General features: G+C 27.9%; 1 protein-coding gene across 2 annotated transcripts in view; it reads left to right on the top strand.

The window, feature by feature from the left end:
• Positions 1-155: 155 nt before the first annotated feature.
• twy (fas-binding factor 1 twitchy) overlaps positions 156-14,399 on the top strand; it is a 73,727-nt gene continuing 59,483 nt past the window's right edge. The window contains exons 1-3 of one of the 2 annotated variants that reach the window (XM_075369377.1): positions 156-484; positions 5,201-5,272; positions 9,814-9,877. In XM_075369377.1, the coding sequence (XP_075225492.1) occupies positions 383-484; positions 5,201-5,272; positions 9,814-9,877 (238 nt within the window). In that variant the 5' untranslated portion in view covers positions 156-382. The remainder of the gene's footprint in view (positions 485-5,200; positions 5,273-9,813; positions 9,878-14,399) is intronic. The other variant, XM_075369376.1, reaches the window with a different exon arrangement.

The following is a 14,399-nucleotide window of genomic DNA, read 5'->3' as shown; positions in this document are numbered from 1 at the left end:
GAGATAAACTGTGTTCCATAATTATTGAGATTATAATACTGGCGGTTGAAAAGATTTTAAGCATAATTTTTCTGAATAATTTTAGCATCTTTATAACAGTTAATTTTTGTTTGGTGGTAGCGTTGCGTCGTTGCCATCTGTGATTATTACAAGTTTGTATCATCAATATTTGAACACTATCAATGTCAACAAAATAAAATTTGAGGTTAAGTTGATGTTAATGTATCTTCTGTTTGTTGTTAACGTACACTTCAGTTGTCTACTTTGTGAGGTGCTAGTTTCTTAGTCTGGCCATGTTTTGATATGTAATACTTATTTTCTTACGCTTCCTGAATTCCTTTTTTCTTCAACCTTTACAATCAGTAAAATTATTCTGTTTAACATGTCAGGTGAATTATCTGAAAAGGGGTTTTCGAATTTTTACCGTGATATAAACGAAGAAGTTTCCGAAGTAGATGCAGAAGATATGGCAAAAATTCTGAAGGTAATTTTACAAATGTTATTAAAAGCTTTATTTTTTTTTAATAACTGTGTGGGTTCGTAGTTGTGTTTGTTTCTACATTTTTCTAAGATTTTGTAATGATTTTCTAAAGTAAAATAAGTGGTCTGATTCATTTGATTATCAACATTATGTAGGAAGTGTTAAGAAATAAATTATATAATACTTTTTCATTTGTGTAACATTGCGGAACAAAGTATTAAGAATTATATGTGACTCACTTCCAAATTATATAGAAATTGTTCTTTAAAAACAGTTCTTATTCTCTTGTCCGATTTAATTGATTCTTATTCAGTTTTATTTTGTTTTTGACTGTAAATCTTGGGTGGGTAACCTTAACCTGTGATAGATTTTTTATTGTTTCAAGTTTTTCAATATAATTGGTTCACAAGACCATGTGAATCTGTGATTAATTTAACCTGTGTAATAAAGAAAATTGGGAGAAATAATTGTTTTGTGCTAAAGTATGTGATCTACACATTTAACATTTGGTGGTATTATGCCACCATAACTCTTCCCACACTGTACAAACATGCAGCTTTCTCACCCATATTGCTAATACATATTTATCAGCGGTCAACTAAACTGAAAAATTTAGTATAATAATAACCCACTTAAATTTAATGGCTGCCCATCCACTCATATTGGCAATTCAAATTTCTATATATACAGTGCACTTACGCATAGCATATGTAAAACGTAGAACAGAATTAATAACACACTCTGTGATTGAAAATACATAAATTCTAATATATATCAACAACCTTCATATCAATTTTCTGATACATTCAAAAGAAATACTATCTAACTTTTCAAATTCCAGACAAATAAAACTAACTAAACAAATAAAATTACAATTATTATTGTGCCAAACACTACATCTAACCGATTGAACATACATTCACCCAGTACACATACAGATACCACACAACTTAGGATTAAACTTAACAATCATCTTATAGGAACTAGACAGTAATACAATAGACCAATACAAATTTACCACATAACACTGTGTGTCTAAATATAAATAAATTTATACCTAAATATAGAAACATATTATTAAATTAAATGGATCTTTTACCCCACCAAAAAAAAAACCCTTAATTTTAAACCAATTGGCCAAAAATCGATGTATTTTTTATACCCAATAAGAATTAGGTGGGAATATGCATGTTTCAAAAATCAGAATTGGTAGTTTTTTGTTTCTCACTCCCCAAAAGTTTATAAGTTTTTCACCTGGAGATAACTGAAAATAGCAAGAAATATTGATATTAACAATAACCAGGTTGGAGAAAAAACCCAATAACCAGATATAAGCATTTATATTATCATCCTTATAACCATTTATATTTATCTATTCTATAAATATAATCTAACCAAACTTAACCTACGCTCGCTTAACTCACTAACCTTACTAATTAACAGTAATGTTTTGAATATTTAAATAATAAATTCATTAATTATTGCAGTTATTTATTATTTAAATAATCAAAACATTACTGTTAATTAGTCGAGGTTAGCGATCAAAGCAAGTGTAGGTTAAGTTTGGTTGATTATATTTATAATTTATATGTATAATTATAAGCAGTAGTGCTTATAATTTTAATATGCAAAATATGTTAGTATAGAGAATGTTTAAAATGACCCGTATAAAAACATGTTAGTGTCCTATTTCTCCAACCTGGTTATTGTTAATTAATATCAATATTTCCTGCTGTTTTGAAACATGTATATTCTCACCTAATTCTTATTGGATATTAAAAATACATCAATTTGTGGCAGATTTGTTAAAAACTTAAGTGTTTATTTTTTGGGAGGGGGAATTCTGAAAAAGATTTGATTAAATATATTATTTAATCTATACTATTATATAAAGATGAAGAGGATTTTTTTTGTTCGGGATAAACAAAAACTACTCTATCAATCGCAACCAAATTATTACCCATGTTTCTTGGCATAACTGAGAGGGTTTTCAGATATATTTCAGCTCAAAAAAAAAATATATATGTTGTATTTGCTGGTTCAAGCACAAAGTTTAATGAATTTAATTAATGAACTGTGAGTCTGTCACTGTGTGAGCTGGGTTTGAACTGAATAACTCAAATCAATCGAATGAATAATAATACGTAAATAATAGAATTAAATTTACACTAAATAGAATAATATTAAATAAATTTCTGTTTAACAGTGCTTGTGTTCCTGTGGGGACTACGTGTGAGGCTAGAGTAATGAGATATGTGAGCACCTCATGGGAGGCTCACCATAAACTGATAACAAATGGAATACCCCTGGGGTGCTGCTTTGGGAGGTTCTCTTGTAATATCTTTGCAGCCAATCTTTCAATTTTCAAAATTCATACTGGGTATTTACTAGTGATATTATAAAGGGGATTTCTTAACCATGTAAAAGAATGGCATTGTTAATATTAATACTTCTAACTCCACCTGAGATATAGCTATATAGATTTTGAAAAGATCTTTGGAGAACTGATAGCCTACTTTGTAATATGAAAGTTATAACCATTTTTAAAGCTTTACCATTTTTCATCAATATTATTTTCAAAAAATTTCTATAACATGCTGCTGGGTTATGATATATTTTGTGTTGAATATAATAATTGCTTATATTTATAATTATATATATATATATTTTGTGGGTGTTTATATATATATATATATATATATATACTCACAAAATTTTGACCTGCATAGAGCAACTAAAGCCTGGATCTACCAAGTCAAAAAAGACCTAAAAAAAGCTCAGATAAATTTCAGACAATATTGTACTCACAAAAAATGAAAGTGCAGTTAGAAAATGAAGTCCCAAAGAGACCAGGAACAAAGTGGACAGAAGAAAGAATGAGGACCCATGGAAAAAACGACAACCCCATGAAAACACAGAAAATTGAATCATAATGTTTGTGTGATCCAACAGTCAGTTGCAAATAATATATTATTATAAATATTATATTTTTATATTTTATAAATTAATTTTATTAATTAAATATAAATATTTATATTTATTTATACATATATTAAAATAAACCTCACACTTCAGTTTATTATTAGTTTTATTGAAGAAATCAGCTTATGATTTAGTAATTTCTCATCAGATTTAATTTTTCTGTAACCAGTTTAACAGTTATTTCCTCGTGCTGTTTGAATAGAGAGCGTTTTCAGACTGCACATTGTTATAGTGCATTATTAATAATTACAGAGTTTGGTTCAAGGGTGATAAGGAATTTGTCTGTTATCCTTTTCGAAATAATTGTTACTACTCTCTATATGATCATGACAATTCCTGCATTCTGGCCAACCTTTCACATTCAGGATGAATCCCTTTTCTCTCTGCCTGCGTAGATTATTATAAGGCATTCTCCTTTTGCTTAGTGTGACAACAGCACGTAAGATTTGTGTGTTAATATAATAGGTCTGTTTGCATTGTTTTGTTTTTTTTTTAATATAATCAACCTTTCCATCAAATGAGATAGATTGTTTTGAGTTTTTCCACCCAAAGCCTATTTTTTCAAGACTATTCCAATACTTTTCTTACTTCCCTCAAATACAATACTTTCCTGGAGAGGAAAATTTAGGGGTCCTATAGAAATACATTTTTCTTCTAAATAAAAATTGTACACCACTCACCTTATGAAACACATTGGTCAAAATTGTCCAAGCCTGTTACTACTGATCATATTATTTGTATTTTGTTCAGAGCTGAAAAGTATACAGTATCCTGATTTTTGGAATTTGTTTTTAACTAAATTGTAATTCTTTGTCCATTATTGATATTTACCAGATTTTCACTCTTGTAGCTTGGGTGGTCCTTTCTCAGGCCTTATCGCTGGAATGATTATACATTGATTTTTGGCGCTTCTTTCATAAACTTGTTCATACATCTGCTTATTATTTCCCTTCTTTGACTATTTAAAAGTTTACTTTAAAGTATTTGATTTAAAAGCAGGATTTTAGAGATTAATATTGAAAATCTTAACTGAAGTCTTAACTATATTGTTTTTACCAAAATTCAGTGCTGTTAGTTGCATTAACTGTGTACATGTAATTACATTCTTTTGTGCCTTCTGTTATATTAAAATTATTATTATTACTTTATCGTTTTAACAGTAAAGATAAACACATTATGGTTCTTGTTATTAATTTTAAGAGTAATTTTTTTATACAAGTAAATGTCCTTCATTTACTTGAAAAAGAAAATACTCTTTACAGATCATGTATTCTTTGCTTGCTTTGTGGTCGGTTTGTCGTGGCCACTGTATATTATTCAGAATAGTTTTACTGGTGTTGAAGGTAATTTTAAGAGTAAACTTTTTTTTTAAAAAACTTTATTCATATTTATTATTCTTATCCTTTGACATCATTTGTTCAAGTAGATTCAAAATGAATAAATTACAGAAAAATTTGCTGTAGTTTTTTCTAAATTTAAAAAAAAAATTCCTAAAAATTTTTATGGAAACCTTTTTTATATCAGTTTATTCTTAGAGATCTAGTGAATGCATCCTTGGAAAGTGAATGCCAAAATATTTTTTCTATTAAAAATTTTGTAAAAATGTGTTTGTCTATGTTGTGTGCTTGCATGTCTACCCTACTTATACACATACTGTACATACATGCACTCATATATAACTAAAAAGTATAGGTTATGATACTTTATATATTTACAAGTTTTTGGCAATGTTTTTAGGGCGCTGATGACATTGATGATGAATTATTTGGGTTTTCCAATCAGAGCAAGCAAAAAATCAAAAATGCTACGGTAAGATTTATTGTTTTTCTTTATATGATCAAATATGCTGATTTATTATATTATTATGTTCTATTCTGGGTGGCTCAACATAAACTGAACTGTACATGGGAGAGAAGAAACCAGAAACCATTAGTGTATTCCACATAGCAACAAGCAATATCATTTAAAAAGCCACATATTGAGCTGTGACGCACATTGATCTTGAATGGCAAGATGGGAGAACAAGACTTGTAGGTGTGAAGGAAACACAGTTGAGATAAAGCCAACCTCCAATAAAAGTTCCATTAAGAGGTCAATAGTAATCCGTTCATGGCTTTACAAGCGTTAAAGCCTATAGACCACGGTACGGTATTGTACATGGCTACTGCAGGAAATTGAAAGTGGTTTACTCTATCCAAATCTCTCCTTCATACAGATGAGATGTGGTTCCACCTCAGTGGCTACATTAATTCACGATATTGGTCTGTCAAAAACCCATGACAAATATTTGAGCTACTGCTGCATGATGATGTAAAGATTGGAGTGTGGTGCACTGTGTTGGGGATGAGAATCATTGGACCATTTTCTTCAGACATACTGAACTCAGTGCATCATTGAAACAAAGATGTCATTGCCGACATCTTCCAGCCTTTGTAGAGTATCTGACTCCAGATGAACAACACTTGGCGTATTACCAGCAGGATGGCGTGACAGCACACACTTCCTTGGTAGCAATGCACTCAGTTTTCATACCTGACAGAATTGTTTCGAAAGATCTGTGGTGTCTACAGACACCTGATATATAGTTGTGATTTTTATTTGCGGGGCAACCTAAAGGGCAAAGTTTACCAGAACAATCCACCAACTCTTGATGTACTGCAACAGAATGTATGTAAAGTCATCACCAACATCTAATGGGACAAGTTATAAGTCACACTGAATGGTTCATTGGGCCAAACTGGGCCTGGATCATGGCATTCAACATTTCCAGCAGTGCCTGTAGAGATGGAGGAACCCATATAAGTAGGTTTTTGTCTTTCATTTATTTGTATAATATTGCCTTACAATTCATGTGTTCTTCACTTGCTTTGGATTCAGTTTATCTTGGACCACTCATGTTATTTAGAATAGTTTTTCTGGTGTTGAAGGTTATGGTAATCTGAAATATTTGAAAAACTATTAAATGAGTTTTGTTGGTATTTATCAGTGTGGTTTAAATATGTATGATCATACTTAACTCACAGCTGTAGCTGTTTAACAAACATCTTCATAGGTTTTTTTCTATGTTTGCTGATGTATAATAATACTCTACACTTGTACTGATTATAATCATCAACAATTAAGAAGCTTGTATTTTAGGAAGTTTCTGTCCAAAAAATTGAATTAATCATTTTTATCAAGCAAGAAAGTTAAATACAGAAAAGTTATAGAATGAAATTTTGAACCAACTAAATGAAACAATCATTCGAATGTGGTCGTAATTTTCCAAAATTCTTTTGTTCTACATTCTATAAATGAAAATTCAAAAATAAAACTCATTAATACACTTAAAAATAACTCATCTTCAGGTGTTAGATTGCAGTACATGTCTAAATTATAATTATTTCATTTATAACAATGTCCTTAGAAAGTTATAATAAACAACTTGAAGTTGAATATGTCCCTAATGATTTTAAAATTTCCAATATTGTATCCATACTTAATCGGGTAACCCAAAGATTCTTTTAAATTACTACCCCATAAATTTACTAAGTAGTAACTCTAAAATCATGAATTAATTATGAAATCCTCAAGCAGAAAAAGTACCAAAATGCAGTAGAACAGTTTATAAGCATTATAATAAGTAATTTTATTAATAGCAAAAAAGCATTGACAGTTTGTTGTTGAAAATTTTGAGTTCATTATGTATCTCGGTTATTTTTAAGTTAATGAAATATCCTAGTTCCTTACTCTTGTTGACAAAACTAGTAAAAATACTTATTTAATTGTGCTTTGTTGTAAAACATATATATATATATTATTTTTAACAGGTAACTGATTTTCATAAATTAATTGCTATTTAATTAAATATCCATATTGAACATTGCAATGTCATCTCTTTTCCTGATGATATGTATTGATGTTCATGGGCTTTTTGTAAGAGTGTTGTGAATTGTACAGTGCAGGGGCTAAAGGTAGTGAAAGGCTTAGCTGGATGAGGACATTAAACATGTGTTTTTAATTTTTTTTATCTGTAATTTATAGTGAACATTTCACAAAACCAGTGTCCAATGGAAAGTGTGAATGTAAAATTATCTAGTTTTCTTTATTGACTTTTACATTTAAAATGGAGCCATCATATTGATAATATATTATCAGAAGCTTAAGTATTTAATTTATAAATTTTATAAAATTAATAAACTAAAAAAAAACAATAATATTGTTAGGCTGTTGTTTTGTATATGCTCAATCTGTTCTATAGTATGGAATAAGAACTTAGGAGGGGTGCCCTTGATACACATTTTAATAAAATTGTTTTCATTAGAAATATAATATTTAGGAGGTTCAGGTTTCCTTAGTAATGAACTTGAATTACTATTGAACTTAATGAATTTATTACTTATATATTGAACTTATTGAAATTACTAATGAATTCAGAGTATTGTGATAAAGTTGTATATTAAAAATGTATTATGGTATTAGTAAAAATAAAAATATTTAATTTTTTAATGAAGCTCATTAAAATTCTCATTCATCATTTATTATGTAATAAAATTGTCAACAGATTTAACGGTTTTTTTTAGACAATTTGTGTACACTTGTAATAAGTTAGTACATTTATTTTCAAGTAAATTCAAGTAGTAACTAAAAAGAAAAATAGCTTAATTAGAATTTAAGTTAAATTTAATAGTTTAATTAGTCGATCAGATCCAGAAATGGCATTTAGCATTAATTCACGAAATATGCTAATAACTAATTAAAATGGTCTTATTATTACACCACAATTAATTTAATTAAATATTTTTTATATATTTACTAAATATTATTAACTATATCATGTATAGTGTATACTCACACTTTAATAATTTATTTACTATTTTATTAGGTACATGTTCATCTTTTGACCATTTTATGCCACCCAGATTTGGATAATTGAATGATTTTTTAGCTACTTAAAAAAAAAGAATATAACTATTGTTTTGTTATATAAACCTAATATTTTTTTTAAAAAGTGTTCTCTTTTGTTTTGCTATGTTAAAAAATTATTAAATTTTATGTTGGTTTCTTACTTTTGCAAGTTTTATTTTTGAGAAATTGATGTCCCTTTGGTTTTATTATTTTAATATTATAAAGAATCTGAAATTGTTTATGTTTGTTTAAGTTCTTTTCTTTTGGTCAATATTAAGGTAAAGGAAATAGCAAATAAATTAAATGTGTTACCGCACAGTTTATAAGTTGACATATTTTAAAGGAAAATCTGGTTTTATATTTAAGTTTTTTATGGAATTTAAAACTAAATAAGTAGATAAACACATATACACACACACACACACACACACAGAGGATTGGTTTTTGTATTGTGTTAATTTCCCGCTATTTTGTATATTTAAAAAGAAATAAAAAGAAGAAATTTCTTTTTATTTCATTTTTATATTCATCATCCTCTCTTAATCTTTTTATTCTTTCCTTGGTCTTAACGTTTTATTCCTCTTCATATTTATCATCCTCTCTTATTCTTTTTATTCTTTCTTTGGTTTTAACATTTTCTTCCTCTATATTTATCATCTCTTAATTTTGTTATTCTTCCCTTGTTCTTAACATTTTCTTCCTCTTCATATTCATCCTGTAGTTTTTTTGAGATATATTTCTTCATGTTATCTTTCGTTTGCCTGTATGATTGTTTCTTTTTCATTTTTGATTCTTCACCAAATAATCCAATTATAAAAACTGAATATTTTATAATGTAAGGTCAAAATTAACATTTATAACCACTATACAGGATTTCACTAAATGGAATAGTTTAATTATTATTAATTGTTATTTATATGACACACCAGAAATCTGAAACTATTGTTAATTAGCAACTCACGATGATACCAATAATACTGATCTTATAATACGAGCTATAAAGGGACTTTTACTCTATTCTAATATTTCATGTAAGATTGTTGAATTAATAATTGCATAAATATTTGATGTTAATAAAAACTAATATTTCAGCAATTGTATAACTGTCCACTTTATTAAAGATTGGAGGATTGTATCTCACATTCAAATGAAGTAAGTTTAAATGAAGTGCTGCAAAAAATGTGTATATGTAAATTTAATAGGTGTACAAGGAAGTCATGTGGTATCCACATCAGATTTTTTAGTTAAGTGTATTCCAAGGGAGTAAGTGAAGGAAAATTATATTTTTCAACACTTTGATCATAAGCTGTATTTCTGCCTGCTGAAAAGATTTATTTATTTTACCTTTAAAATTCTAATTTTTTCAGCAGATTTAAAATTTGCTTGTATTTTTATATTTTCTTAAAAACTCTTCATATCTTTGCAATTTTTATTTTATCTTTTTGATTTGTTTTTGAATGTAGACTGGTTCTTTTGGTAAAGAAAAAGAAAACTATATGAAAACAATAAAGAAGGTTGGATTTGATGGTAAGTTTAAAAAATGTTTTGTACTTATTATTAGTCATCAAGGTTTTTACTTAGTGATTTTTTTATGGTGGTTAAATCCACATAAGATCAAAGTATTTTGTAGGAATATGGCATGGATATATATTTTTTGCATATGAAAAATTAAATATGTAATTAGGATTCACTGGACTTTGTAGATGAAAGTATGAGATGCTACCACTCCACCATGATGGTCAGTAAGCACTTATAATTGAGTACATCTTATTAAAAATTTCTGTCAAACTTAAATATTAATTGAAACTTATTTTCGTACATCAAATAACACTGAAATTAGAGAATTGTTAGGTACTGAAATTTACAAATATTAAAAATTACCATATTGAGTAATATTTAAAATTTTCCAAACAGTTCATTAATTAGAATATTTTTTTATAATTTCCTAATAAGTAGTAGTGTTTTGAGACATAATAGCTTATCTTTACCTAAGATAAAATATTGTTTATTTTATATTTATATCCAAATGAAACGTAAAAATTATAAAATTCAATATACAGCTAAGAAATAAATATTGCTACTGGATTACTGTTGAAGTGATGTCATCTTATTGTTTGTTAGATGACATCACTAACAATTCATTCCAGAGGATGAATTTTAAAAGCATGAAATAGTGTTTTAAATGAAACCATCTAGTATAATGATATAGAAGTATTGTACAAAAATGTTGATAACATATCTAACAATATTGAAACAAACTTGACACTTTTTAATCAGTTGGTATTTTGTTTCTCATATATTTGTAAAACTGTAAATACTCGAGTATAAAACTGATCAGTGATTTTTTTATTCAAGTGTACTTGGAGGAGGATATTGCATTAGTATTTGTTTGTCTGTTCCTTATTACTTCTGAGAAGTTGCACTGATTTTCATGAAATAGCTATAAACAGTTTATCTCAAATCATCCAAATGAAATTGGGTACATTAAAATTAATAAAAATAAACTGATGGTTGTAGGTATCATTTTCTGTAGCCTAAAAAAACCAAGATTTTAAAACTCATTAAGTGCCTTAACAGACAGTTTGTCAGAACAGGTTGTTCTGATAAGAAAGTGTTTAAAAATAAACATTGCATAACTATTATTTATTTTTATTTAACTAATAAACAACTAAACATTAATAGTAAATAATGTATCATTTAGAGTAATAAAAAACCAGCCATTATCACGTAGCATAGTCCTTACTAATGCTGTTTAAAGTAAAATATAAAATAGTTTAAAAATGATAAAGATTGATATTAAAATTAATTAAAATAAAGTTAGAATATAAGTATAATATGGATACGAGTTAGTAAATAAACTAAGATTCGTAAATATAAATGATAAAACTAGATGGTTAGTTGTGATATCTGTAATATGTATCCTATTATACCCATAGAAGTAACTATTAATATATTAAAGAAAAAATTAGTACAAAATCATAAAGATCCCTTATTTATTGAAAATATAATAGTCATTATAAGGAACATATACAAACAAAATTATTTTATTTTTGATAACAAATATTACACCCAGGAAAATACACTACTAATGGGTTTTCCTTTGTCATCCATATTGTCTGAGGTTTATTTACAGGAGCTTGAAGATAAGATAGTTTACAGGATAACACATACATATGATATTTTAAGGTGGACTAGATAGATGCATTGATGATATGTTTGTAGTTTATAATCCGGTGATAAATGACAAACATTTAACAATCTTGAATAAGTTAAACTCATACTGCAATGATTTGAAATTGATAACAATAGAAAAATAAATTATTTAGATGTTAGTTGTATTGAGTTTAGTAAAAATAATCAGTGTACAAATTCAGTATATAGGAAACCCACATCTGACAAAACCAAAGCACATAGAGCTTCAAATTGCCCATAGTCACATAAGATTAGTACTTATACAAATATGGTAAGTAGAGCAATTAATTATGTGAAACATAACATAAATAAAAATGAATTAAACAAAGAATTAAATATTATAAAACAGATTGCTATATATAACGGTTATGATAGTTGATGGTAGATAATATTTATAATAAACAGATGTAAAAATTAAAAATAACACAAATTTAATACCAATAAATAACACAAAAAATTGACAATGCATATTTAAGGTATGTGTATATTGATAAAATAGTCAAACACATTATAAAGGTTTATGATAATAATAAGTTTAAACCTGCATACCAGATGAATAAACACAATAAAACACCTAATAAGTAATAAATGTAGTAATATTTCTGATGTATACAATTTGGATGATATTTATAAAATTTAATGTAATGATTGTGACCATATTTATATTGGTAAGACCACTAGATCTTTTAAAACCAGATTCATGGAACATTTTAGATGTTATAAAAAAGGTAAACTGGGGTTTTCAAATGTATCAGATCATTTGATTGAAAATAAGCACACAATGTCAGATATTCAGACAAACTTAAAAATATTAAAAATTAAAAATTGCAGTATGGATAGGAATAATAAGGGTTTTGACATTTTAGAAAGGTATTATATATTATTATTATTATGCTTTTACGGCCAACATGGGACCACTTAAGTCAATTTTAGTTGGATCTTTTCTGAGAAAAGCGTGTTATTTTACTCTTTCGAGCTGCCCAGTATTTCTTCATCTGTTCAGATCTTGCTTTCTTTTCTTCATCCGTAAACACCCTCTTCGTTGTATTTTGTCGTTTGTCTGTCTTTTGTTTAAATCTAATGCTTTTATCTTTTAGCTTTGTAATTTTTCCAGTTTTATTCTGTAGGTCAGTCAGGGAAATTCCCAATTCTTTCATATCTTCTCTAATTTCTTTGATCCATCCTACTTCTAGCTTTTGGAACCAGAGCTTTTCAATGATATTTCTTGACAGTCTTGTTTGCGGTGTCCTTATGAGATGACCGAAGAAAGAGATTCTTTTTTTCCGCATAGTATCAGTAACAGGCTCTATTTCTCGATACACCACCTCATTTGGCACAATCCACCATCAGCCTTCTTTTTGGTGTTTTTTATTGATACACGTTCTGACAATTCTCCTCTCTATTTTCAGAATTTTTTCAATTCGGTTTTTCTGAGTGATTTTGAAAAGGGTCTCGCTTCCGTAGGTGACTTCTGGCTGTACTACAGTTTTATAATGTTTAAGTTTTGTTTTAGCAGAAAGGCATTTTTTGTTATAAGTTGACCAAGTTAATTTTTGGGATTTAATCATTTTATTTGTCCTGTTTTGCCATGTCACTTTTTCATTTAAATTATAAGTTATTATTTCCCCTAGATATTTAAATTGTTTTACTATTTTAATTTTCTGATTGTTTACCGTAATGTGCTCTATTACCAGAGGATCTATGGCCATTAGTTCAGTTTTTTCGAAAGAGATATGAAGCCCTATCTTTTGTGCTAGGTTTTGAAGGCTCATGATTTGTGTTTTGGCTTCTTGAATATTATTTGCTAAAAGAGCGAGGTCATCTGCAAATCCTAGGCAATTTAGTGTGATGGAGTTTTTCTTAGTACCCATTTTTATATTTTTGGGATTTATTTCATACCATTTTCTCATGACAAATTCAAGGGCACAGTTAAAAAGGAGTGGTGAGAGGCCGTCTCCTTGCCTCAATCCAGTTTTTATGTAGAAGGGTTGAGAGAGTTCACCTCTGAATTTCACTCTGGACTGGGTATTGGTTAAAGTTAATTTTATCATGTTTACGAGTTTAGGGTGAAGGCCCAGGTTTCTCAGAATATTCAGCATGGATGGTCGGTGTATACAATCATAGGCCCTTTTAAAGTCGACGAAGGTGATTATTAGTTGTTTTTTCCGTCTTTTATATAAGTCCATCATAAGTTTTAGGGATATTATTTGCTCCGGGCAACCTCTCCATGGCCTAAATCCCCCTTGGTATTCCCCAAGTTCCAGTTCAAGTTGGTCTTTGCGGTATTATATATATAAACATAAGAATAAAAATTTAATATAATCAACCTTCAGGCAGAGTATGAAGATGTCAGTACTATAAAGGCTGCGGTAGGTAGCACCACTATCTGTTTTGATAATAATGTTGAGTAATTGATCTTCCAATCTGATTAGTAAAGTAAATTCAGTGAAATGGCTAGCATATAATTTTACTTTAAGTATTTGATTTTACTTTAAAAGAATTTTTTAATTTAATTTTTATCTTTGTTTTAATTTTAATTTATTTGTTTATATTGACGTCATGTTGTTCACATATGTAAAAGTTTTTACATTTTTGATTATAATTAAAAATTTTTAATTTAAATAAAAGTTTTTTTTAAATTTTGTATAAGCTTTTAAAATATGATAAAGTAAATTTAAAAGTTTTTAATAAAATTTAATTAGTTTAAAAACAAAATAAAAATCAAAATATAAATGAATATGTGATATGATATTATGTATTGTGAGTTAATGATGTTTTTTTAAATATTTATATGAATATAATGCAGTTGATGATGCGAATTGAGTTCTCAGAAACGCTTCTGCTTATGTAATGAAAT

This window comes from Lycorma delicatula, chromosome 6 (genome assembly GCF_047948215.1).
Source record: "Lycorma delicatula isolate Av1 chromosome 6, ASM4794821v1, whole genome shotgun sequence".
Taxonomy (NCBI): Eukaryota; Metazoa; Arthropoda; class Insecta; order Hemiptera; family Fulgoridae; genus Lycorma; species Lycorma delicatula.
Note: the sequence above shows the minus strand (reverse complement) of the source record. Positions and strands in the feature narration are given on the sequence as shown.